Raw genomic sequence first — 26,543 nt, 5'->3', positions numbered from 1 at the left:
ATATATATATATATATATATATATATATATATATATATATATATATATATATATATATATATATATATATATATATATATATATATATATATATATATATATATATATATATATATATATATATATATATATATATATATATATATATATATATATATATATATATATATATATATATATATATATATATATATATATATATATATATATATATATATATATATATATATATATATATATATATATATATATATATATATATATATATATATATATATATATATATATATATATGTGTGTATATATATATATGTATATATATATATATGTGTGTGTGTGTATATATGATATAGATGTGTCTGTGTGTATAACTAGACTTTATGCATATTATATAAGGTGTGGCTATATAAATATATAAATATATGTACAACTCTGTGTATATATGTTTATGGACAGGCATGCAGGCAGGTAAGGAAGGAAAGCAGCCTTGCAGGGAAGGAAAAACTTGAATCTCTCATGGTTAGGGGTTGGGGAGGTGTGTTTGCACAACAAAAGCAGGAGAACAATGGAGCTGACGACCTGTGAAAATCTCAGCGGGGTGCCAAGAGGTGTTAAGGTCGGGGGGAATTTACGCAAATCTGCGCAGGCCAGTAAATCTAGTAGTAGGGACTTGCACCAGGGAAAAAAGGCTCAGTAATTCTAGTGTTAATGAAGTTAAAACAAAGCTTTATGGCCACTGTGAGTAAAGAAATGTTTGGAGTAAAAGGGGTAAATTAAATCATGAAGAGAAACTACACAAGCTTTAACGTGAGCTTTCTTTGAGATTTACTGATTTCTAATCTTGTCCATCCTGATCACTCCCAGTGAAAATCTGAACATCTCCAGCTCATCTACAGTCTTTTTGTCAGTGCCAACGTGCTCAAACCATCACAGCATGTCTCATTAACATATACTCTATACTCGTCTCCACTTACTCCACCCTTCCAGCACTCTCTTCTACACGTCTCATTTGCACGGTCAGTTGCTTTGGATGGCTGACCCCGAGTATTTAAACTCATGTACCTTCATTTGAATTACTTCTTCTTCCAGCTTCTCCGTTACATCTATGTTCCTCTTAGTCACACACTTTTATTCTGTCTTGCTTCTATGAATTTTCCTTCCTCTTCTCTCCAGAACAAACCTCCACTACTCCAGACTCTCTCCTACCTGCTCCCTACCATCACTAAAGATCACAGTATCATCTGCAAAGATCAGTCCATGGAAATTCCCGCTTGGCCTCATTCCCTGGTATAATACCACATTCACCTTGAATCTATCTGTCACACCTACAGCACACCTCACCACTGTCTAGCCATCCTCGCTTACCTCTCTGCCACTTCAGACTTCTTATGCAGTAACACAGTTGCTCTCTTGGCACCCCATCATATGCTTTCTCTAGATCTACAAAGACCTTCTGACCTTCTCCGTACTTCTCCATTAACACACTTGAAGCAAACATTGCATCTGTAGTGCTCACTCATCATGAATCTGTACTGCAACACACTGATCGTCATTTCTTTTCCCATAGCCTCATGATATGGCTCATCAACTTTGTCCTTCTGTAGGTACTACAGCTCTGTACGTTGCCCTTGTTTTAGAAAATCTGTACTAGTACACTTCTTCATTCTTCGGGCATCTTCTCTTCTCAAGGTTTTTGAAAAAATAAAAATAAAAAAAAATCTCTCTCTCCCTAACACACGGGAAAATCTAGAACAGGCTACTTGAAGAGGTGCAAACAGAAGCTTTTCCTCTTCACAATCTCTACCTAAAAACTGTGGACAGACCTCAAAACAGAGGTGGATACAAGGCCCAAAATTACAGAACTACAAGCCTTATGAAGGAAGAGTGGAGGATCACCTTCACAGCTTTTAAAAAAGCATTAGCAAGCTGTGAGACTTGTCAAGGGGGCATTACTGACCATGCAGGGTGCTTAAACTTATGTTTGAGGTCCTTTTGAAAATGTAAACAATAGAAAAAAGAAAAGAAAAATCCCATAAGAGAAGGTAAGACCTTTAAGTTTACGACTTCTGGAGACTGATAACTTTTTTTTTGGTGGGGGGTGGGGTGGGGGTGGGGGGTATTCTAATGTTTGCATGGCATACATTATCTTGTATGCTAACAATTTTCTCCTGGCCCTGTTCAAACCTCTACTGCCTGTCTGATAGACGTTGGTCCTGGTGTCTGTCTCTCGTGTGTGTCAGGTGTGGTATCAGGTACGAGCCTGCTACGATACTGAGGGATTCGGGTTACAGGAGTTTCCGATATGTGTGTGCTTAAGTATTGGTGTTTGAGATGACTGTGTTTTCTGGTGTCTAGGCTCAGACAGCACACAGCTGAGCTTTACACAGTTAGCCAAGTAAATAATTCATAGAGAAGGGAACAGAGAGCCAGTCTTTATTTCTATTTCTAGGCAATGCTGCACTGCTGCCAACAGAATAGCAAGAAGAGTGGCTGTTTTTGCACTGGACAGCATGTCAATGACAAGGGAACTGTGCCCTAGTATGAAAACGTCTCCAAATGATACACCAACTGGGGCCATTGATATTGACAACAGTAATATTTGAAAAAAGGATAGATGGTACCCCCTGCTGGTCATACAGTAGCACTACAAAACTTTTTTCCAACTGTCCCTAAAAATGACTCAAATGATGTCTTTAAGAAAAAAAAATGTTTTAGTTGCTACTAGATAACTGAAAATAATCTTACCCTGAAGACAAAACATTCCCCTGTGCCGAAGAAGCTCAACTTGTTGCCTCCTCGCTTCCTTTCCTCCCAATCTGTGGACAGGAAGGCTCCACATACCTGTCGGAAGAACATTAAGTAAAAACTGCATGAGTGAGATGAATCTGTGGATTTATTCACCTTCAGTGGTTGTGACAAAAGTCAAGCAAGTGGAAGGACTCTGACTGGGATGTCTGTAAGATGCCAACACTAATGCCGGGATAATCCAATCATATGACACATGTATAATCAGGAACTTTAAACCCAGTTCACAGAACACCAGGACAAAAATATAACCCGAGTCTACTTTGAAAAACAGAAACCTAATCTTAGCCTCTTTAACTCCTTAAATAAAGAGCAATGACTGAGTTAATGCTACGAGTAGGTCACACCTATTGCATGTGCTAAGAAGGACTTTACTTGTCAAACATGACATTTTTACCTTTGATGCTTCCTGTATCAGACAAAGATAGAAACTAATGACAGCGACACCAATAATGCATGTTATACATTAGGGTGGGTCAGAGGGCAAGAATGACTTGGGGTTGGCAAAAGCCCTTAAAATGAGAAACCAAAACAGAAACATAGAAAGAAAAAGTGCAGAAAATAGGAGTGCAGAAATATGTTAAGACATTTGTGCCAATGTTTTTACTTGTGCTTTAAACTCAAACTTTAATGCAATCTCAGTACAGACCTGCATCTCTAAATGGAGAAAAATTAAGCTAACATTTATGCATGCCCGTCTCTGACAACAATCCAATCCATTTACTGATAGACCGTTAAACTCCACTGTGTCTTGGACTGCAGCCGGTGACAGCAGTCCTTCTGCTCTGAAGATCCTCTGCAAGCTGGAGGGTCACTCCACCACAGAGAATGCAGCAGGTGGAGTGCTGGTTCAAGCGTCATCACGCTGGGCTCAGAGGCAGCAGAGCTGAGCAGAGTCACAAACTGCAGTTCAGTTTTCTGCAGTTCAGAGAAAACTGATCTTTGCTTTCTCTTTATTGTGACAAAAATGTACAAAGTATGAGTAATTCATAATTTTACGAAAGCATGGGTGTGCCTCCTTGGCACTCTCTCCAATCTTTTTTTGACCCCCTCCCCCAGAGGTTGCTTAATTTTTCCTTTTCACACATCACAGACTGGATCGAGATTGCCCACAGGTTGGTTCTGAATATGTGGTCGCATTTTACCCGTATTTTATCTTAGCTCGTTGATCATAATAAAAAAATCTGATGACACATTCCTTTGTTTGCTTCAGACAAAATAAACAACATTTATGTCAGTAGAAAAAAAATAAAATAAGAGTATACAGATGCTTTCAATGCGTGTTACTCACATCGCCATCTGTGGTCCTGATGAGGAGCAGAGTGGGTTCGTGGCCCTCACAATGTGAGTAGAATCTGTAAAAAAGGAAAAACATTTAATTCACTGCAACAGTCTTATTAAACACCTAATACTGAAACTAACACATATCCAGTGGATCGTAATGCAGCAACAGCCACACACTTTTGTACTGGAAACAAAAATCCCACTATCTTCCTACTTTATTCAAACAAAAAGTTGTTGCTTTAATTCATAAAAGAAATTAATGTGACACAATAAAAAAAAAAAAAAAAAATTAACCTTAAATTCAGATTTACCCAAACTTTTAGTTATTAATTTAATTCAAAGGTATAAAATGTAAATTATGAGCAGCAGCTAAGAATTAATTAGATTGTAAAATGCACCTGTTCAGGCTGCAACCGTGGGTGGAGGTTGTGAAGAGAAGCTGTGGTTGGCACAGGGCAAAGCGCTCTGGGATCCATGACCAGATGTCATGCATCTCCTTGGCACTGACTATCTCCGAGGAAAATGTGTCAGGGTTAAGTGCCAGCTGCACGTTCCGCCTGCAGATGCCAAAGCAATTTAGACACAGGAAAGAGAGAGGGGTTCGGAAAGAGCATCCCATACAGTCAAGAGATGTGCATAAAACCAAAACAAACAAACAAAAAAAACAACAACTTGGTCAGAGGTTATTTAAAAACAGGTATCAGAAATAAGTGCAACCATGAAAGAGCACCCACCTAGAGCTGTAAAAGAACCAATGTGGCAAACACAGGAGTGGTGTGCAGATGAGACAGAACATGGTGCATGGAAAAATCGTGGCACAAACCAAGCAGAAAAGACACAAGAACAGACGGTGAGAAAAGGATGCAAAGCAACTCAAACTGTTTCCTACAGCATGCCAGAATATAAAACTTATAAATATAAAATATAAAAAGAGAGAGGGCATTGCTACCAATAAAAACAAACAAACAAAAAAAACAGCTAAAACAGTTAAGAGTGTAAAGATATCTACTCTACACTTGTGCTAAATTACATTTCAAATGGTTTATATTGGTCGTCTGCATGTCATGCATACCAGGGTGAAGTCCACAAACCGTGAAGGAAGTTTAGTCATGTTCAAGAATTTTCATTCTAATGGCAGTAGATTTCCCCCCCCCCCTCATAGACAGACTGAAGGTAATGGTAAATTATGAAACTTTAGATTTCACATATTGCTATATTAACAAAGTGGACTGATGCGTTTTATTAACCGAGCTTAAATACTAATATGGGACTGTGAGAAGCCATTTGGTTAAGTTTAATATAAAAATTATACAATATGTGGTAACAGCAACTTAAAAAAAGCAGAGTAATGACATAAAGCCACATTTTTAGACATAAACACAGCGTGTAGCAAAGTGTCCGCACGGGAAATAGCCCAGTTTTGAAGTTTAGAAAGTACATTTACCCACTTAAAAAACAAACAAAAAACATTTACTTTAAAAAAAAAACAACAACAAAAAAAAAAAACTTTACCGCTTCTGCTTCACAGTGATTCCTTTTTGCTGCAGGGACTTCTCATTTGTGAGCTGCAGCAGGGTGATCTCCTTGCGGCTGAACAGGCGGATGGAGAAGGCCTTCTCTAGCAGTTTGTCAGGTGTGACGGTGGAAGCAATGCCCTTAACAAATGCCTGAATATCTGCCTTGATTTTGTTTGAATCCTCCTGCTGCTGGTTGCCCTGCCCCCCCTGTGCTCCCATTTTATGCTTGCGATAGAACTTGAGCAAGGCTACTGCCACGCGGTAGAGAACCTTATAGCCCTCTACTAGGTAGACATCTAGGACCCTAACCACATGGCTAAAAGGCAGGTCACCGAGGACCCAGCGCTGCCAGTCTGAGTAGACATCCATCACATCCTGAGCCGTGGCAACGATCAGTTTGTGAGCAGCTGTGCAGTACTTATTGGCTAGGTCACCGAAGGTCATGCAGCTAGACTCATAAGCCAGGAAGGTCTGGTCTATAAGTCGCTTCCCTGGCTCGTTGCATGCCAGTATGCGGCTGACATGCTCAAAACACTGAGCTTCATCTACACTGAAGTGCAGGAGCAATGAAGTAACTGCAGGAAGAGCTGGACAATGAGAGATATCTGGAAACTGTCCAGCGAGGCAGTTGATGATCTGATGGGCTGAGGCCACTGCCTCTGGCTTCAAACAGTACCGCGGTATGGGATTTCCATCCACAAACTCTGGTAGTGGGACGTTGGTGGAGGTTTTCTTTGCGGCTGCATTTCCCATAATGTCACGATACACTGCTGCATCTGGGGTCACTGTACGGCAAGGAATGGCTTTGATGAGTTGCTGGTAGACTTGTGCCCGCAGCTTGTGGTTCTTGGCCCAATAACCTTGTCGAGCCATCTGTTTGAACTCTTTCAGATCTTTAGTGTCCACTTTGGTGGGCCCGCTGCTCTTGGCCAAATCCCCCATCTGGTTCCAGTCCACAAAGCTGCCATAGTCTTCTTCAGCCATTGCGCTGTAAACTTGCTGGACTGCTCGTGCAGGAAGAGAGGAGGTATCTGCCGAGGTCTTACTAACCTTCTATCCTCCACACAGCAGATATTTTGTTTTTCTTATCTGCCCATTATGGTCACTGGAAAAAACAAGGGTGACAAGACAGATGTGTATAATTATAAGCTTTTTTTGATAAATACATTATTGGTAACTGTCAGTAGCATCATGGAATTATTAAGTTCCCACCGATGTAAATTTTATATTTATCACTTGAAAGAGTTGTTCGAAAATGGCTTCCACCTTCTGAGCCCTTAGTGAACTTATCTAATTAGTCCCGATCTAGACTAAGTACAATATATTACCAGAAGTATTCCCTCACCCATCCCCGTCATTGAATTTAGGTGTTCCAACCACTTCCACGGCCACAGGTGTATAGAAATCGAGTACCTAGGCATTCAGACTGTTTCTACAAACATTTGTGAAAGAATGGGTCGCTCTCAGGAGCTCTGTGAATTCCAGCGTTGCATCGTGATAGGATGCTAGCTGTGCAACATGTCCAGTCGTGAAATTGCCTTGCTACTAAATATTCCAAAGTCAACTGCTAGTGGTATTATAACAAAGTGGAAGTGACTGGGAATGATAGATACTTAGCCACAAAGTGGTAAGAAACATGAAATCAGAGCTGGCTCAGCAGATGCTGAGGCACATAGTACCCAGAGGTTGACTACTTTCTGCAGAGTCAGTACTTATAGACTTTCAAACTTCATGTGATCTTCAGATTAGCTCAGGAACAGCGCGTAGAGAGCTTCATTGAATGCGTTTCCATGGCCAAGCAGCTGCACCCAAACCTAACATCAATAAGCACAATTCAAAGTGTCCGGTGCAGTGCTGTAAAGCATGCTACCATTGGACTTTAGAGCAGTGGAGACGCGTTCTCACGAGTGATGAATCATGCTTCTCCACCTGGCAAACCGATGGATGGGTCTGGGTTTGGTAGTTGCCAGGGGAACAGTACTTGTGCATTGAGCCAAGCGTAAAATTTGTGGAGGGGGGGATGATGTGTCAGGGTTCTTTTTCAGGAGTTAAGTTCAGCCCCTTCCAGTAAAAAGTAACTCTTAATGCTTCAGTATATCAAGACATTATGGGAACAGTTTGGGGATGACCCCTTCCTGTTCCAAAATGACTGCGCACCAATGCCCAAAGCAAGGTCCATAAAGACATGGATATCTGGGTCTGTGTGTGGAAGAACTTGACTGGCCTGTGCAGAGTCCTGACATCAACCTGATACAACACCTTTGGGATAAATTAGGGTCTTTTGGGATGTCACTCAAGTTTATATGACAAACGAGTGAATACTTTTGGCAATTTAGTGCATATGAGCTAGCTGAGGATAAGCATACAATTAGGAAGAAATATGCATATCTGAAAGTGGAAAATTAGACTTTATAGCATGGTACTGTACAAAATACAATAAAAAAAAAGAGTGCTATAAAAGGAAAAACTAATAAATAATGTATAACGAATGTAGCATTGGTATTTACACCAGAATACATAAAATACTGCACAATATGTAGCAATGTCAAAATAGAAGAGTGCACAAAAATAAAGACTCAGAAAGTTCTGTTTCCATAAGACGCGATTTAAGAGATGGAATGCAAAATGAACAGAGTAAATCTGTACTGAAGACATACTACTGATCAATTTCTCTAATCATGTTCTGACAAATACAAAAATGCATGTGCATCATACACCTCATACACCTGTGAAAGCTTGAAATGACTTGTGTACAAAAATATCTTTGGCTGATATAATTGGCAACTAGAGAGAAAAAAAAACTAATTGTTGAAGGTCACTAGCTGTTAACTAACTGTTTCACATCCCACATGATACAGACAGATGGCACGTCTACAAATCAGTTGCACCCTGAAATATACAGAGAATAGCTGAAGCACAATCTTTTTGCGTGCTTTTATTTGCCCTTTCTCAAGAAGTCACATGGAGATGGTGGTCCAAAGGTAGCTTGCAATACACTAAAAGAGACAGTCATTAAAAATCTGTTTATATAACTGTCACATAGAGGAGGATATCAGCATATCCTTGCATGAGAAGCTGGGAGCACTCGCGATATAACTGTCCTACTTATGTTAAATAAGGGCATGTTTCACCTAAATGTTGCCATTATACACGTGACACTGGGTGCAACTGATCAAAGTCAGACTCGATAATATAGTGGCTAAGATTAGGTCTAAGAAGAGTCTGGCAGTCTGTAGCACAGTTGCACACTGTTTTATAGTGCGGTCACACCTGTAGTCTGGGCTTCATCGGAAAAACTGTCCTTGGTCACACGAGTCTTGTTGTTTGCTTGAATTAAAAATAGAAATTTCTGTCCGCAGTAAACACAGGAATGTTCTGAGAAAAAAGGTTTAGAATTTCATTAACCACTTACTGGAATGAGCAGTTTTGGGCTTGTTTTGCAGGATGAATATTTCACTGGGTGACTAAAGAACAGAATAAATCTGTATTTAAAAATAAAGAAATAAGGCCAAGATGAAAAGAGGGCAGCTTCTATCACAGGAGAATTACACCATAAAATCCACAAGGAATTAATGACAACAAAAGGTATGAGCTGCAGTTTTACCATGTCCCTGAAAAGTTAGGAAAACTCACTAGAGGCGTACAATCACTATGAATGACTGAAGAACCCCAAAAACAAGAAGTGAAATAGTCTTGTTCGTCCCACAGGATTGCCAAACTTTTGCTTTAAGGCCATTTCCTTTTTTTTGTGGTTTTGTTTTGTTTGTGACCTGTAAAATCTAAACGCAATCCTGTTTAAAATAATTACATAAATGCTGCTCAATAAAGATGTCAGACTGATCCAGCCTAGCCATTATTTTGACCAGTTACCAGTTCCCAAATCTCAGGGCTGAAATGGTTGGATTTATGCTAACCAAACTGCATTTTTAACCTTTCATCAAGATAACAGAATTTTACTGTAGACTTTTTTCCTGTATAATAGTCTACACCTAAATCTAAAGCAGGCATTTAAAATACAAAAAAGAAAAGAATATTGTAATAGTTTAAGGGTTTCCAGCTAAACAATCCTTGATTTAACCACTATACATTTTATATTCACAGATAATAGATGTAGATGAGAATGACATGTCTGAAAATTTACAAAAACAGAAAAAAAACCCCCCCAACATGTCCGTACTTCTTTAGATGCTGCAAGTCCATTTGAAAAAACAAAACATCTCTGCCTCAGATATTAATGTAAAAAGCACAGAGGGGAGGAGGAGGAAGCTTCTTGCTAGCCTTAACGGAGAGCGTACTGTACTGTCAGCTAGCTGTACTATAAAACCAAATCCTGCTGTTAGTTTTATCCTGGACGCTCAGTAAAAGCACACAAACGGCTAAGGTAAGGCTACAGGTACAATTGTGTCATCACATACTGAGGTGACAGCTCCAAATTAGCTGCATTTACAATCCTATAAACGATTAACGTCAGCTAACCAGCTGAGGCAAAATAAGCTAGCACGAAGCCACCGGACACGGGTCACAGGGTATTTAACATTACCGCCGGAGTAAATCTGATATACCCTTTTCCATTCACACTTGCCAAGTTAGCACTGTTAGCCTTAGCTAGCCGCATCTGTCAGTGCAATTCAGGAGCAACCGGAACCAACTAGACGCACAAAACCTACTCGCTAAACACATAACCTCCACAACAAGCGTGCAGATACGGACAAACGCTAAAACATTTGAGCAAGCTATTGGCTAACGTTGCTTCATTAGCCAGCATGGACGTTGTCAACCACAAATTAATTTGGTCCAAAGGCTGTCTTGGAGTTTGTTTATAACAAGACGTTTCCGCTTATTATTTTTAGAAAAGCGTGCCATATCCACAAAGCTAGAAACACACCAAAGTATTACCTTTACTCCACAACAAGGAAGACGATACATAAATAGCTGTCAGAAGAAAATTAAATGAATATCCCTACCTGAGTCTGAGATGTCTTGAGACGGGAGACAGCGTTCATATTAAGTACCCTCGAGCATGCGCACTGCCTCCAATCCCGGTCGCAGCGTTTTTGAGCGTGCAGCTGCTGAAGCTGCAGACAGGGGCTCAGATGGAGTGGTTAAATATAAACTGTTCTCAGTCACTTATCTGTACACTCACTAGGTTGTTAGATTATTTTTGTGAAACAAACATAAATCTATAATATTAATAGCAGACATGCCAAATTTGGGGTTTATGTGATGGGCATGCCAGCATCAAACATTTATGTTACACAAAAAGCTATGAAATTACATAAACTCGGCTGAGTGCACCGAAGAGTAACTCAAATATTTATCCATGGCTTAGTTTCTGAAGAAAAGTACTATTGCGTGGTAGATCCCATTATCTGCTATGTCCTGTTTACTTGCAGACCTTCTGTGTCAAATATGTGATGGCACTGGAACAGGACAGGAAGTACCCTCACAAGCACAACAAGCCCTGCCTTTGTCCAGGACTCAAAGCAACCGTCAAAATACAACCGCCCAACACATGACAGTTATTACTGATGATTAAATTGTGGGGCCATCACAGAACGACTCTGGGTAAAATGTTGTTTGGCTCTGTCTCTTTTCCTCTCAAGCACTGCCGATGTCTTTTTATGCCGTCATTTTGTACTTCAGTAATAAAGAAAAAGGGGCAAATACTACTACTAGTAATAAACTAACATATCAGCACTTGTGTTTTTCCCTATATAATATAAGTAAAAAGCCATCACAAAACTGATTACGTTGCACAGCACACAGAAATGACAAAAGAAGAGAGCAGCTATGTCACAGTTAGGCAGATCTAATCTGTCATCCATGTACATGGTTCTCTGGATTATGAGAGAAACAAGTAAGCCTTAAGGTCATAACTCATCAAGTCTTTTCTATTTCACACTTTGCACCACCCAAGACGCCATTTACCTCCCACTCCACCCTGAATGGATGTATTATCATGCACACAAATATCAGCACACTATCTCACACGAAGCATATGTGCAGGGGTGTGTTGGGGCTGGGCTAGAGCACAGTTAAAGCATAGATAGGATCAATGCAACTTAATACATTTGCTCCAGTACTTTAATAATTACTTTAATAAATCCATATTAGAACACAGGGATGCACATGAACCTCACAAAATTGAAAACAACAGTTTACACAGTCTACACTGGGTTCATTTCTGATTTCTGATTTAATTCCCACCTCTCTTGTACTTGATCTCCGCTATGCAACCCCATTTAAATACCCCTGTTTTTGATTCAATATATGTGTCCTCTCATGTCGACAGTTTATTTCAGTCATCCACTGTGACCACACTATACTAACCGAGCCACTTTGATAGAGAGACAAATACCCCAACTGGGGGTGGATGCTCTCACCATCCAAGCCTTTTGGCCAGTACCTTGTCTCACAAACACCCGGTCTTCTTTGCATCTTCCCTCCAATCCTTTTAATAATACCCCTGCTTCACATGGTGAGACCGTCAAATCACAGGGTCCACTTACGGGTGTCCAAATGACCATTAGGGATCTGATTTTCCAAGCTCCTCCATGTACCACACAAAGACCTGTAGCATCACATGAGGAGAATTGACCTCTTGTTCTAGCTCGATGGGAATAATCCCTGACTGATTTAGGGCTTCAGTTTGTGGATACCATTCTGAATGTAAGGGGTTCTTTTGCAAGGATGGTGAGTCAATACTTTTGAGCTACATTCTCGTCATAGGGCACAAATAGCCAAGAAGACCCATTCTCTTGCAAAACATACTATGGTACTTGCGATACCTTTTAGAGCTCAACAAAGCCACCTCAGCTATATCAGCTATGCTGCAGCACTGGACCTTCCATTGGTCTGAAAGGCTTTAGACAAGTCACCCTTTGAGGCCAAATCAGGAATGTCCCTGAGAGACAACTCAATCAGTCAGTGAATACTGTTTTCTTTCAGCAGTTAGTATAGCCAAGTTATCTCCACGCAGTCTCTGTCAGCTGTACATGTTTGCATTGGAAGCCACGTGGCTCTGGGGTAACACAGGGCCAGCATCGTGCCACCCAGACATATTACTGAGGACACAGAACTTCAGGTATACTACCCTCTACACTTATAATCTGAGCAGGAAGAGAGGGCCAGTTTGACTTGTCCTTTCATTGTGGCTATACATGCAGACAACACAGAGCTTCAAGTTCTTAGAAAAGCTCTTTGTGTGTTATAATGGGAAGAATAAAGGAAAAGCTCTGTTCAAACAGCAGGACTGTTGACACAATAAAGCAGGTATACGAAGTGGCAGGTGTGTCTACGCCCTCATATTTTATTTTTCATTCTACCAGGGGTGTGGCCACATCATAGACGCCGATGATATATGTCCCTTTGGGGGAAAACTGTACTGCGACATCCTAGTTGTACCAAAATGCATCGTAATGTGTCCTCTGGGCCCACGTTAGCATCATCCACTTTGTTTACTGCCACTGGCAATCAAGAAAGAATGAAGCAGGTTTGGAACAAGTTAAGAAGGCAACTATGCTTCTGTGAATTTCCTGATGACTGCCAGTCATGGTGGTCACTTGGAGCGTCTCAATGGAAGAACTTTCTCAGAAGCCGGATGCAGTGTATTTACAGCATACATGTACTCGGCGCCTACATGCTCACAAAAACAGTAGAGTTTATGTTCTTAAATTACTCCTAAAGAAACCAGCTTAGAATGTTTGCTGCCCTGAATCATGTTAACTTACATGTGACACACATTAGAGCGTTTTCTGCCAAATAGAACAAAGAAAATATAGGTCCTAAAAAATTATCTGCTATAGTGTTTATGCCCACGTTAACACTGGAGTGCTTTAGAAAGACCTTTTTCATTTTCACTTTCTCAGGACTTGGACTATAAGGCCATCTCAGAAGTAATTCATAATCAGATTTGGTGAAACATACTTTTACATACACCAAAAAATTCTATCTAACCCTGACATAGTTCCAACATAACATTTCAAACTTACAATCTTTTCCCTGCATTGTTACTTACACACTTTCGAGGGGGCATTTTCTTTGTTCTGTCACCATCATTATGATTTTCACTGTCATTAAGTTCCTTCCGTCTTGTGTCTGTAATATTTCATTTAGCACCAAAGCTTTGCACCCACTGAGCTACCTAAATAAGTTCCCAGCTTGTGTATTAATTCACTACTAGCACTTAATGTGAGCCTGAAAGAAAGTGACACCCAGTAGCGTGGGCTCCATTGTACCTCTGAAAGGCCGAAGCAGCACTCCGGGTATTGTCTTCTTTAAAGGGGAGTCTGGTTCCCTTGACTACCGCAGGATGCCTACCCATAGGCCCTGGGAGAGAGAGAAAAGGCAGGGCCAGAGACGGAGGGAAAAGAGAGCGGCAAGCCACGTCCCGTCCCTAACTTTATTTCCTTTTTTAAGTTTGTGTTTTCAAAGGAGGCCTGATGGCTGCCACTGGGTTGGGTTGAAGACCTACAGAGGTGAGGATGTTTCTGAGTGTGTGGTTGTCTGTGTGCTGACTGGTTTTGTGAGGCAAACTGCTGAGACATCTCTGTGTATGACTCACATTGACACACAACAGGCTGGTGACAGCCGTTTTTGTGTTTAGCATTTCTATCAGTCTAATGAACATAACAGAAATGCCGAAAGACCACTGGCCAAACAAGCTGGCGGTCTTTCCTGCAGGCAGCAGCATTGCTCTGACATCTATTTATGCCTGTAAAATTTGTTGATGGAGTTTAGCTGGAAATTGTGTCCATTAATTTGCAATTTTAAAGAGAAAAAGTACAAAGGTTTTTCTGTCACTTCAATCCGAATTAGATAATAAGAAATGTAACCGTACCACTGTTGCAGTGTAGTGCATGTTTAATTTATTGGAATTTCTAATGTTATTACTTTGACAGTGACATCCTACTCCCTGTAAACAGAGGGCCATGCGCGTCGCACTGCGGCCTCGTAGGTAAGCCTCGGTCTCGTTATAGCTCGCAGTAGAAAGTAGAAAAACAGGTCACATATTGCTTTTCTTCCTTTGGCTGCCTGAAATTGTCATTCTCATTTTGACAGCTAATTTTTTAGCTGGCTTTAGTGCATAACTGGATCTCCCCAGCATGTGATATCACCAGCAGTAGGCCAACCATTACTCAGTAACTTGTTTTAACATGATTTCTCCTGTGAGGCTTTTGAGCCGTGCAGCTCAAAGTTTGTGATGAGTGGACTGACAATTTTGATGAAATGCAACTGAGTGGAAAATAATTTGATCTGGATCTGAATTTGGAGCTTTATAGGCACTAAGAGAGCCCTCAGAGTTATTGTGTGTGCACTTGAGCCTGGCTATGCAGTATGTTTTCGGGTTAGGGTGAATACTTTTACTGGCCTGATGAAAGTGAGAGAGAGTGATGGCTCTCTTAGCCCCAATTAAATCTTCAGATACTTGTTTTTACACGCCAGGGTTCCCTCACTTGAAGTCATGGAACAATTTAGCTCTCCACATTCTCTAAATGAATTTAGTGAAAGGCAAAGTCCGCTTGTGTGTGTTTTTTTTATTTAAATCGCATCAAGGTTACTACTAAAATCAAATTTATAAAGTTTAAAGGACATTTAACTGGTTGGGCATGGTGAAAATTAATTTTAAAACGTGACGTTTTATGTCCTGCCCGATACATGGCCAATAAATAATAAAAATAAACAATCAAAGAAGATAATAACAACAAGACGGTGTTGATTTCACTGTAGCAAATGCTACAGTGAACCTGTCTTGTCAGACAGGTTCTCGTTGGGGGCATTTTTAGAGATTAAAGGCAAAACAACACCCTCAACCATTTGAAAAGACGTGAATTATGATTTGATAACAAATATACCTATATACAAAATTTTAGAGGTAGTTCAATACTACGCAAAAGTCTTTAACTACCTCTCACTTCTTTATATTTTGCTTTCAAGGAGCCAAACTTTACCATCAGATTTGATCCACCATGTAATACCATCTGGAAAAAGTCTAATTATCAACAGCTTAATTTTTCAGCACGGCAATGATCCCAAACACAGTGACAATGCAGTAAAAGTATACAGTGGCTTGCAAAAGTATTCGGCCCCCTTGAACTTTTCCACATTTTGTCACATTACAGCCACAAACATGAATCAATTTTATTGGAATTCCACGTGAAAGACCAATACAAAGTGGTGTAGATGTGAGAAGTGGAACGAAAATCATACATGATTCCAAACATTTTTTACAAATAAATAACTGCAAAGTGGGGTGTGCGTAATTATTCAGCCCCCTGAGTCAATACTTTGTAGAACCACCTTTTGCTGCAATTACAGCTGCCAGTCTTTTAGGGTATGTCTGTACCAGCTTTGCACATCTACAGACTGAAATTCTTGCCCATTCTTCTTTGCAAAACAGCTCCACAACTGCCCTGTGACAGCCTCAGAGGTTGTCTAAGAGAATATTGGGAGCAACAACACCATGAAGTCCAAAGAACACACCAGACAGGTCAGGGATAAAGTTATTGAGAAATTTAAAGCAGGCTTAGGCTACAAAAAGATTTCCCAAGCCTTGAACATCCCACGGAGCACTGTTCAAGCCATCATTCAGAAATGGAAGGAGTATGGCACAACTGTAAACCTACCAAGACAAGGCCGTCCACCTAAACTCACAGGCCGAACAAGGAGAGCGCTGATCAGAAATGCAGCCAAGAGGCCCATGGTGACTCTGGACGAGCTGCAGAGATCTACAGCTCAGGTGGGGGAATCTGTCCATAGGACAACTATTAGTCGTGCACTGCACAAAGTTGGCCTTTATGGAAGAGTGGCAAGAAGAAAGCCATTGTTAACAGAAAACCATAAGAAGTCCCGTTTGCAGTTTGCCACAAGCCATGTGGGGACACAGCAAACATGTGGAAGAAGGTGCTCTGCTCAGATGAGACCAAAATGGAACTTTTTGGCCAAAATGCAAAACGCTATGTGTGGCGGAAAACTAACACTGCACATCACTCTGAACACACCATCCCCACTGTCAAATATGGTGGTGGCAGCATCATGCTCTGGGGGTGCTTCTCTTCAGCAGGGACAGGGAAGCTGGTCAGAGTTGATGGGAAGATGGATGGAGCCAAATACAGGGCAATCTTGGAAGAAAACCTCTTGGAGTCTGCAAAAGACTTGAGACTGGGGCGGAGGTTCACCTTCCAGCAGGACAACGACCCTAAACATAAAGCCAGGGCAACAATGGAATGGTTTAAAACAAAACATATCCATGTGTTAGAATGGCCCAGTCAAAGTCCAGATCTAAATCCAATCGAGAATCTGTGGCAAGATCTGAAAACTGCTGTTCACAAACGCTGTCCATCTAATCTGACTGAGCTGGAGCTGTTTTGCAAAGAAGAATGTGCAAGGATTTCAGTCTCTAGATGTGCAAAGCTGGTACAGACATACCCTAAAAGACTGGCAGCTGTAATTGCAGCAAAAGGTGGTTCTACAAAGTATTGACTCAGGGGCTGAATAATTACGCACACCCCACTTTGCAGTTATTTATTTGTAAAAATGTTTGGAATCATGTATGATTTTCGTTCCACTTCTCACGTGTACACCACTTTGTATTGGTCTTTCACGTGGAATTCCAATAAAATTGATTCATGTTTGTGGCTGTAATGTGACAAAATGTGGAAAAGTTCAAGGGGGCCGAATACTTTTGCAAGCCACTGTATCTAGATAGAAAATCACAACGAAACTCTATCAGTCATGGACTGGCCTCCCCAAAGCCCAGTGTGGGATCATCTCAAGATAGAACAAAACAAAAGGCGCCAGCATCCAAAAAGAAAAAGCCTGGATAAATGAATGAAAAGTACTTAATAAAATTACATGAAAGATGCCTAAGAGAGTTCAAACTGTGTGAAGAATAAGCGTGGTCATACCAAATGACCACGCATTTGCCTGATACTGTATTTCCATGTAAACCGCATCACCTATGTCCTATTATCCAAGCAATGTATAAAAATGAGGGATAGCTCCTGACTTTAACACTGTATCGTATTCGATTACATTCTTTGTCAGTTTAAAAACAATGGGGTAGCTGAAATAGTTAGCTTAAAGTTAGCTTAAACTGTCTGCCAAAGGTAGACTTATCATCAAGCAACAACAACTGCAACAAAAATAACAGGTAAGTAGGCTTAACCTAAAAGAAACGGGATATTAAAGTAATAAAAACAGCTTAAATAATTATCTAAAACGAGTAGCTAATAGGTAAAGCTAGCAATAATGTGAAAATTGTATTAGCATATAGTTTGAAGCTAAAACTAGTGGAAGAGTTGGAGTCAAAGTAAACCCACTACCACGTAGGACAAAGTCTACAATGGCTTCTACAGTGTGTTAACATAAAACACAACACTGAATAACATCCAGTTTCAAGTAAGGATACATGCTGCTATAGGTTACCTGAGTCTATTTTGCTGGGCTGTGGAGGTACATGACACCCAAAAAGGTTTGGTGACCACTGATTGTGCTGTAGAGTATTTCTCTGTGTATTGTGCCCTCTAGTGGTTGCCTGGTGCTGTGTCTGTGCCTGTCTGTGGTCACCCTGCTGTTACAGAGCCTGTGGGTGCCACTGGAGATGACCAGAGATGATCCTGCAGGGAGCTCACCCGAGGATCTGGGTAACTCATACACACAAACACACAGTTTAGTTTACAAGTGGATTTAGTTTCCTATTAAAACTTTTCTGAAAATGCAAAAACGGTAATACATTAGCGCGCACCCACATTACCATAGTTTTGGGCAACAGTGATTATGAAAGAAGCTCTTTGTGTGCAGGGATTAAGATCTGACCTGACTGATTTGCCAGTGTTACATGAAGATTTGTACACAGTTCCCGGTGGGTCCTCCCAGGCGTCTGACAGTTGTGGGTTTGTGGCCAATCCCAAAATCATTTGTCTGGCTAAACTGTTTCTCTAAAGGAAGGCATTTAAGATGGTGTAGACAAGGTTGTTTGGGAAGGTTTCTTAATTCACTTCACTTGACTTATATGAAGTGTGGTAATCCCACACATAGGAATACATTTATACATAATATGTTTCTACAGTGAATAAAAATAGCCGTCTTGTGAGGATTAGTAACCAAATATATACACTTAGCATAAGACAGAGCCAGCTCTTTTGTGAAAGACTTGAACAATGTGCCTACCAGTGAATCGGTTTCAAAATGCAACCACAAAAGATGATACTTGCCTAAACATTCCGATGCTTTTCGTCTCAAATTCTAGGAAAATTGTTTTTAGCAGACAGTATAACCCACTCCTGCATTTAAGCCACTGACACACACAGCCACAATTGCTTTGTGCTCTGTGGGACCCACCAGAAGTTGTGTACAAAGAGCCACCCAGCAGTAGTTGTACTGGAAAAAATACCACATGGGAATAGCTGTTGGAAGGGCACACAATTAATCCAGCTCCCATTTATCACCAAACGTTCATCTCTGTGGAAAATTTGCAGTTTTGCAAAGTTATTTGATATATTAAATTTTAAAATGATGTCCGATTGCACTGATATCGTGTTATGAAAATTCAGGATTTCTTATTTTTTGCACATTTGTCACACTTACAGTTTTCTGATCATCAAACAAATTTAATATTGGACAAAGATGACCCGAGTAAATACAAAATGCAGTTTTTGAAGGATGATTTCGTTCATTCGTTTCCTACCTGCCCTTTGTGAAAAATAGAATAGAATAGAATAGAATAGAATTCAACTTTATTGTCATTGCACATGTCACAGGTACAGGGCAACGAAATGCAGTTTGCATCCATCCAGAAAGTGCTTTAGTCGTGATATAGATATATTACAATATAAATTAGCAATAATAGAGATGTGTAAGTATATTACAGAAATGGGTCTATTATGGTATGTTATAATGTACACAGTGTGAAGTATGTTATGAATATTCTATAACTATAAGTATGTACAGGCTGTAGTGAGTACAAGCTATGTACAGGCTATGAACAGGATATAAATATGAAATAAAAACTATACAGAAATCTGAGATATACAGTTATACAGAATGTGAACTATGTAAGTTATAAACAGTTGTGGGATTAAAAATTATCGTATGTACAGAATGATTATCTACACAGAACTATACAGTAGTGGTAAAGTGCTAGTGGTTGTGGGTGTGTGTATGTTCAGTCCATGAGTTTAACGTGGGTCAGATGTCAGGAGGCAGAGTTCAGGAGTCTGACAGCTGTGGGGAAGAAGCTGTTCCGGTACCTGGTGGTCTTAGTCCGGAGGCTCCTGTAGCGCCTCCCAGAGGGCAGGAGGGTGAAGAGTCTATGTGATGGGTGACTGGGGTCTCTGATGATTTTCCCAGCCCTTTTCAGACACCGCTTCCTGTAGATGTCCTTTATGGCAGGAAGTGGTGCTCCGGCGATGCGCTGGGCAGTTTTCACGACCCTCTGCAACGCGCCTTCCGGTCCGAGGCAGAGCAGTTCCCGTACCAGACTGTTATACAGTTGGTCAGGATGCTCTCGATGGTGCAGCGATAGAAGTTCACCAGGATGTCTGAGGACAGGTGGTTCTCCTCAGAGTCCTCAAGAAGAAGAGGCGCTGGTGAGCCTTCTTGACCAGCTTGGAGCAGTTGGTCATCCAGGTGAGATCCTCGGAGATGTGGACTCCCAGGAACTTGAAGCTGCTCACACGCTCCACAGCCGTCCCCTTAATGTGGATGGGTGGATGTGGGTCAGCATTCCTCCTGTAGTCCACGATGAGCTCCTTAGTCTTCTCGGTGTTAAGCAGCAGGTTGTTTGTGTCGCACCACTCAGCCAGACGATCCACCTCCTCCCTGTAGGCGGCCTCGTCGTTGTCACTGATGAGGCCAATCACCGTGGTCATCTGCAAACTTAATGATGGTGTTGGAACCATCAGCAGGTCTGCAGTCGTGGGTGAAGAGGGAGTAGAGGAAAGGGCTCATCACACAGCCTTGTGGTACACCGGTGTTCATTGTGATTGTTGATGAGCAGCGGTTATCCAGTCGGACATGTTGGGGGCGGTTGGTCAGGAAGTCCAGTAACCATTTGCAGATGAGGGAACTGATGCCCAGGTCTGTCAGTTTCCTGATGAGTTGTGAGGGGTGGATTGTGTTGAATGCTGAACTGAAGTCTATAAACAGCATTCTGGCGTAGGTGTTGTTGTTGTCCAGGTGTGAGAGGACAGAGTGCAGTGCAATGGACACTGCATCCTCTGTGCTCCTGTTCTGTGCGGTATGCAAATTGGTGGGGGTCCAGGGTGGGGGAGACAGGATTTGAAGTGTGCTAAGACCAGCTGCTCTAAGCACTTAGTGATGATGGGGTGAGTGCTACTGGGCGGTAGTCATTGAGGCTAGATGGGTTGGAGTTTTTGGGTATCGGGACGATGGAGGTGGATTTGAAGCAGGCGGTACCACACAGCGTGGGCCAAGGACAGATTGAATATGTCTGTCAGGACTCCTGCAAGCTCCCCAGAACACGCTCTGAGAACACGCCCGGGGATACCATCAGGACCTGCAGCCTTGTGGACATTGATCCTGCTCAGCACTGCTCCTACATCGGTGGGGGAGAGAGTCAGAGGTTGGTGGTCTGGCGTCATGTCTGTTATGGTTGTGGTTGTGGGGTTCCCTCGCTCAAAACGAGCATAAAAGTTGTTGAGCTCGTTGAGGAAGGAGGCATCAGAGGATGTGGGGGAGGGTTTGGTGGTCCTGTAGTCTATAAGTAATTTCCCCTCCTATTAAATCATGAAATAACAGTCATTAACCACATTGATTTGGAAAGCTGAATTCAGTTTCACTTTCCACACTGAGAACTGATTACTGCCCGACCTGCTGATTCAAGAAATGACTTAAACAGAACATGTCTGACAAAGTGAATCAGGCTAAAAGAGCTTGAAAATCAACACACCATGACATGATTTAAAGAATGAGCAAAGAAACAAAGACACTGACATCTATCAGTCTGTCTGGACTGATACAAAGCCATTTCTAAGGCTTTGGGACTCCTGTGAGTGACAGTGAGAACCATTATCCACAAATGGAGAAAACTTGGAATAGCAGTGAATCTTCCCAGAAGTGGCCAGCCTACCAAAATTACTCCAACAGTGCACTGACGACTCATCCAGGAGGTCACAAAAGAACCCAGAAAAACGTCTATAGAACAGCAGGGAGGGACGCCACAGGGAAGAAAAGTAATGATTCTACTGGCCCATGACTGACAGGGGGCCTATAAAACCGTAGATGTTTGGTTCACAAGATCCAACCTTCTGAGCTCCTCATCTTGCAGAGGACAGAGGGAAGAACTCCTTATCTCTGATACACAAAACTTTTATACTCGGTCATTCTTTCTCTCCTCTTTCTTCCTGGATGTCATGTCTTAGTGATGACATCTGACCTCACACCCACTGTGACACCCAGTCACCATTTTTGACATTTAATCACCCAATGTCCAGCTACACCTTAATCATCCCCCCTCTCTCTTTCACTCTGTGATCTTCAACATGATTTAAAACATTAAAATTACTTCATTAGATTTTCTTCTTTTCTATTTTGTACCATGACTTCGCAATACTTTTCTTAGGCTTAGTTTCACATTAACATCCATCTCAACATGACCTTATTTTAATGAATACTTTTCTCACCTTTTCTCTTCAAAGCTATGTGTTTGTTAATCACAATATACTCAATATAATTTATTTTATTAAATCATACATGTTAGAACCAAACTTTCTCTGAATATTAGCTTAGTCATTCTGACCAAGCACCACAGACCTTAGACAAGCTCTGGGTTTTTGCCATGTTTACATTTCCTGCTGATACAACACACCTGCACAGAAGTACACACACACACACACACACACACACACACACACACACACACACACACACACACACACACACACACACACACACACACACACACACACACACACACACACACACACACACCAAATTGCAGTAAATGGTCAGGAGGTCACATATTAAAACCATTTCATTACTCAAACTGCATTTCTCATTCATCATGTTTATTAGACTTAAGCTGGGGGGACGCCAGTCTTTTTTAATCCCACCTTTCATGCCAGCCCCAATACTCTCTTCTAGAATATTGATCCATGTCTGCACAGTGTTATATATTTTTGGCTTTATGGTTTGCAATATTCAAGTAGTGAGGCCTGAAGTGAGATTTTTGTTTCACATGGCCCTAAATCCCTCCCACCACCCCTGACTGCAGGCCTCAAGTTTAACTTTTTGGAAGGTTTGAGTCCTTTTACAGCTAGTGTAAAGCTAACACAGCAAAAAGAAGATCATAACAACAGTCAAACATGGTGGAAGTAGTGTGATGGTTTGGGGCCGCTTTGCTGCTTCAGGATGATTTGCCATAATTGATTGAACCATAAATTCTGCTATCTACCAGGAAATCCTGAAAGACAACATCTGGGAATCAGTTCGTGTCCTTAAGCTCAGTGGCACTTGGGTTAAGCAGCAGGACAATGATCACACCAGCAAGTGCACCTCTGATTGACTAATGGAGAGGCCCAGTCAATTCTGTACTTTAACCCAAGTAAGATGCTTTAGTATGATGTGAAAAGGCCTAAAAACCCTCCACTGTAGCTAAATTAAAACAATTCTGCACAAAAGAATGGGCCAAAATTCTTTTACAGTGATGTAAAAGACTATTTGTCTGTTATCACAAAGGCTTGATTGTACTTCTTGCTGCCAAGGTTGACGCAATCAATTATTAGGTTTAGCTGCCAACTACTTTTTCACATACCGACAGGTTGATTTGGATAACTTTTTTTTCCCATAATAAATGAAATCATCATTTAAAAACTGCATTTTGTATTTATTCAACTTATCTTTGTCTATTATAAGAATTTGTTTAAGGATTTGTAACATGAAACTGTGACAAATATATGAAAAAAGAAAAAGAAAACACAAATGAGGGAAAACCTTTTTCAGCACTGAATTTGATTTGAAACGTTTTCTATTTTCTACGTCTGTGACTTCAAAGTAAATGTTGCAGACATGTACACATACAGAAACACATGATTTTACTAGCTGCGCAGACACATCTTTACACGCTTTGGACTATTACAGTCATGTAGTTAACTTGTAAGTTATTGCAGGGTCCCATGTCTTCTCTCTCATTGCCTCTGCACCCAAAGGAGCCCTGGCAGGCCAGTAATAACATGTTGACAATCAGCTGAGCAAACAAAGATGAAATGACATTATGATTTTTTCTGTGCATCACAGGTTAAATCTAGTGTAGAACTCAATATTTGATGCTCACTGCCAGCAAAACTATTTTAAAACGCTCTTTGTGAATTGAATTTTTGTTTGGTCAAGACATCCTCAATATACTGTTTCACTCTGAACTCTTTAAGCATCATCGTCAGTATTTATGGCAACATACAGTCGCTATTTTCACAGTTAGAGAGCTGTGTAACTGAGGTTCTGACAATGAAAAATGCTGCTTTAGGTCACCCAGATGCTATATACTCAATCCACATGTCCAAACTCAAGAAGTAGAGGGTTCTCGTTTAACTTGTCATAATAGTCAGTGTTAAAAATATGACCGTAACCTACCTCCTTTGGTCAACTAGCAAAAGTATGTATGGTGACGTAGGGCAAATAACCTCTTTTTTCATGTATGTGTACAGTTGTGGTGAGAAGTCTACAATTGTCAGAAGGACTATTATAAATTTACACAAATCTTTTAATAGGTTTACGGTTCTACAGTGTCTTTTAACTTCACTGGGCCAAGGCCTGTTAACTGTAACTTCTCATTAGCGATCATGATGGACTACAACTGGTAGTGTGTCTTTGCAAGCATAAAAAGGATTTATTTACCAGCCCTCACTGGATTGACCAATACTCAGAACATTGGGAAAGTCCAAGGGACTTGGTGAAGAGCTAAGAAACAGAATTGTAGATTTATACAAGTTGGAGCCATTTCTAAACAACTTCGGACTCCAAGATCATAATTCAGACAGTTGTACGTAAGCACAAGTTATTCAGATGTGTCACCACTTTGCGAAGGTCTGGAGGAAGACTCAAACTGTCACCCTTAAATGAGAGGAAATCGGTTAAGATAGGAAAACCCCATGAACCAGGAAGGTTCAAGCCTGCCATGAATGGGAAATTGCTGGAACACCAGCGTCACCGTCCACACTGAAATGAATCTTACTGAGAGGGTGCAGACCAAAAAATCAACACCATTGACCTGGACTGAAGTTTGCGTCTGCCTACGGGGACAAGCCAAATGCCTCCTGTAGAAAAGTTTGATGGTCAGATGAGCCACAAATTGAGCTAGTGGTCACAATGACAGGAGGTATGTTTGAAGTTATAAAGGTGAGGTTTTCAAATTTAAGAACACTACAGCAGCTGTCCAGCATGATGGTGGTAGCATGGTGCTTCGGGGCTGTTTTGCTGCCAGTGGTACTGATGCATTGCACAAAGTGGATGGAGTAGTTAAAAAAGAGGACTACTTCCAGATTCTTCAACTACACCTCAAATCAACAGTTAGAAGATTGGAGCACATAGAAACACAAGTGGGTGTTCCAACAGGACAATGGTGCCAGACACACAACAAAACTGGTTCTTGAATGGCTAAAGAAGGCTAACATTAAGCTGCTGGAATTGTGTTTCCAAAGCGCCGAATTCACCCCTGTTAAAAATTTGTGGACAACACTTAAAAGCTGGATCCATTTCAGGAAACCAAACAATTCAAATCAACTGTACCAATTCTGCCTAGCAGAGTGAACTAATTATGCCACAAACATCGGGTCGAGGTGCAACTTGCTATGGGAAATTTAACCAACTATTAGTGGGGTTGTATGTAGGTCTGTGTGTGAACTTTGACCCTGTGACGATCAAAGAAAATTCAACATTTAAGTCAGTAAAGGTTTGTGCTACTCAATCATATCTGCCCTCGAAAAAGAAAAGTTCAAAGAAATCATTAAAAGTCCAAAATTCATGCCAGTGAGGTGGGGATGTAAACTCCTAACCATGACTGTACATCAGAGACTTTTCTTTTTGCATGATTATTATTATTATTGTTGTTTATTCAAATTTTTGCTTTGTTAGATAGCGATAGTGAAGAGAGACAGGATAGCAGAGTAAGAGAGTTTGAAGACATGCAGCAAAGGGCTGTGGGCGGGACTCGAACCCGGGCCGCTTCAAGTCTCACCAGCAAACTGGCACGCTAAAGAGCCTTTTCTAAAGCCTTTTCTGAGGTAGCGTGACCTCCCATAAAGAATCAAACATTTGCTAAAGAGACTGGTCTCACTCCTGATTCATCATTCACTGTTGCTCAGTCAGGAAACCTTAAAGTCACATTTTAACCCACTGAGTTTGCCATTTCTTGGGGTGTATGGGACAAGGATTGAGCAAATAAGTTTAGTCCAATAAAATGCAATAGTGCTCTTTGTAGTGAAAGAGTGTATTTTTATGCTCTGGAGCATACCTTTATTTAATAGACTAATAATATTCATTTTAGACTTAATAATAGCACTTATACATTACAACATGTGACATACTCTATGCGTATACTTTAAATTACAGGTCAGCGTGGGCTTAGCTTTCGTAACCTGGCTCTGCGCTTGGAGGCTTTGAATACTCAGGTACAGAGGCTGAGCAGAGAGAAAGATGGCTCCGAGCTGACCAGAAATGATCTCACTTTGCTGCTGCAGAGGTATTGATTTATGGATCTCAGTATTTTTAAATATAGATATGACTTATAGTGCATTTTTGTGGTCACACGTGGGTTTCTGCTTTTTTCCAGCTTCAGACAGGACCAGCAAGGTTTGGCTCGCTTAGTAGAAAGAGAGCTGAAAAGAGTATCGCAGAGGCTTGATCAGCTCAGCCGTCACCACCAACACCACCATCAGGCTGAAGCTCCAACACCACTTGATAACCGTAGATCACACACAGGTG

General features: G+C 40.9%; 2 protein-coding genes across 6 annotated transcripts in view; one reads left to right on the top strand and one right to left on the bottom strand.

Moving 5' to 3' along the window:
• Positions 1–18,152, bottom strand: part of tbc1d24 (TBC1 domain family, member 24) — a 25,924-nt gene extending 7,772 nt beyond the window's left edge. The window contains exons 1-7 of one of the 5 annotated variants that reach the window (XM_039616572.1): positions 10,571–10,948; positions 9,019–9,088; positions 5,602–6,711; positions 4,824–4,829; positions 4,488–4,646; positions 4,097–4,160; positions 2,746–2,841 (exon numbers count right to left, since the gene is read on the bottom strand). In XM_039616572.1, the coding sequence (XP_039472506.1) occupies positions 2,746–2,841; positions 4,097–4,160; positions 4,488–4,646; positions 4,824–4,829; positions 5,602–6,590 (1,314 nt within the window). In that variant the 5' untranslated portion in view covers positions 6,591–6,711; positions 9,019–9,088; positions 10,571–10,948. Of the gene's footprint in view, positions 1–2,745; positions 2,842–4,096; positions 4,161–4,487; positions 4,647–4,823; positions 4,830–5,601; positions 6,712–9,018; positions 9,089–10,502; positions 10,547–10,570; positions 10,949–18,032 lie in introns of those variants that run through there. The other 4 variants (XM_039616571.1, XM_031739353.2, XM_039616573.1 and 1 more) reach the window with 4 other exon arrangements.
• Positions 17,475–26,543, top strand: part of LOC116319832 (alpha-1,6-mannosylglycoprotein 6-beta-N-acetylglucosaminyltransferase B-like) — a 22,242-nt gene continuing 13,173 nt past the window's right edge. The window contains exons 1-4 of the mRNA XM_039616570.1: positions 17,475–17,757; positions 18,135–18,250; positions 26,172–26,301; positions 26,392–26,540. Of these exons, the coding sequence (XP_039472504.1) occupies positions 18,208–18,250; positions 26,172–26,301; positions 26,392–26,540 (322 nt within the window). The 5' untranslated portion in view covers positions 17,475–17,757; positions 18,135–18,207. The remainder of the gene's footprint in view (positions 17,758–18,134; positions 18,251–26,171; positions 26,302–26,391; positions 26,541–26,543) is intronic.

The sequence above is a fragment of the Oreochromis aureus genome, linkage group 8, assembly GCF_013358895.1.
Source record: "Oreochromis aureus strain Israel breed Guangdong linkage group 8, ZZ_aureus, whole genome shotgun sequence".
NCBI lineage: Eukaryota > Metazoa > Chordata > Actinopteri > Cichliformes > Cichlidae > Oreochromis > Oreochromis aureus.
Note: the sequence above shows the minus strand (reverse complement) of the source record. Positions and strands in the feature narration are given on the sequence as shown.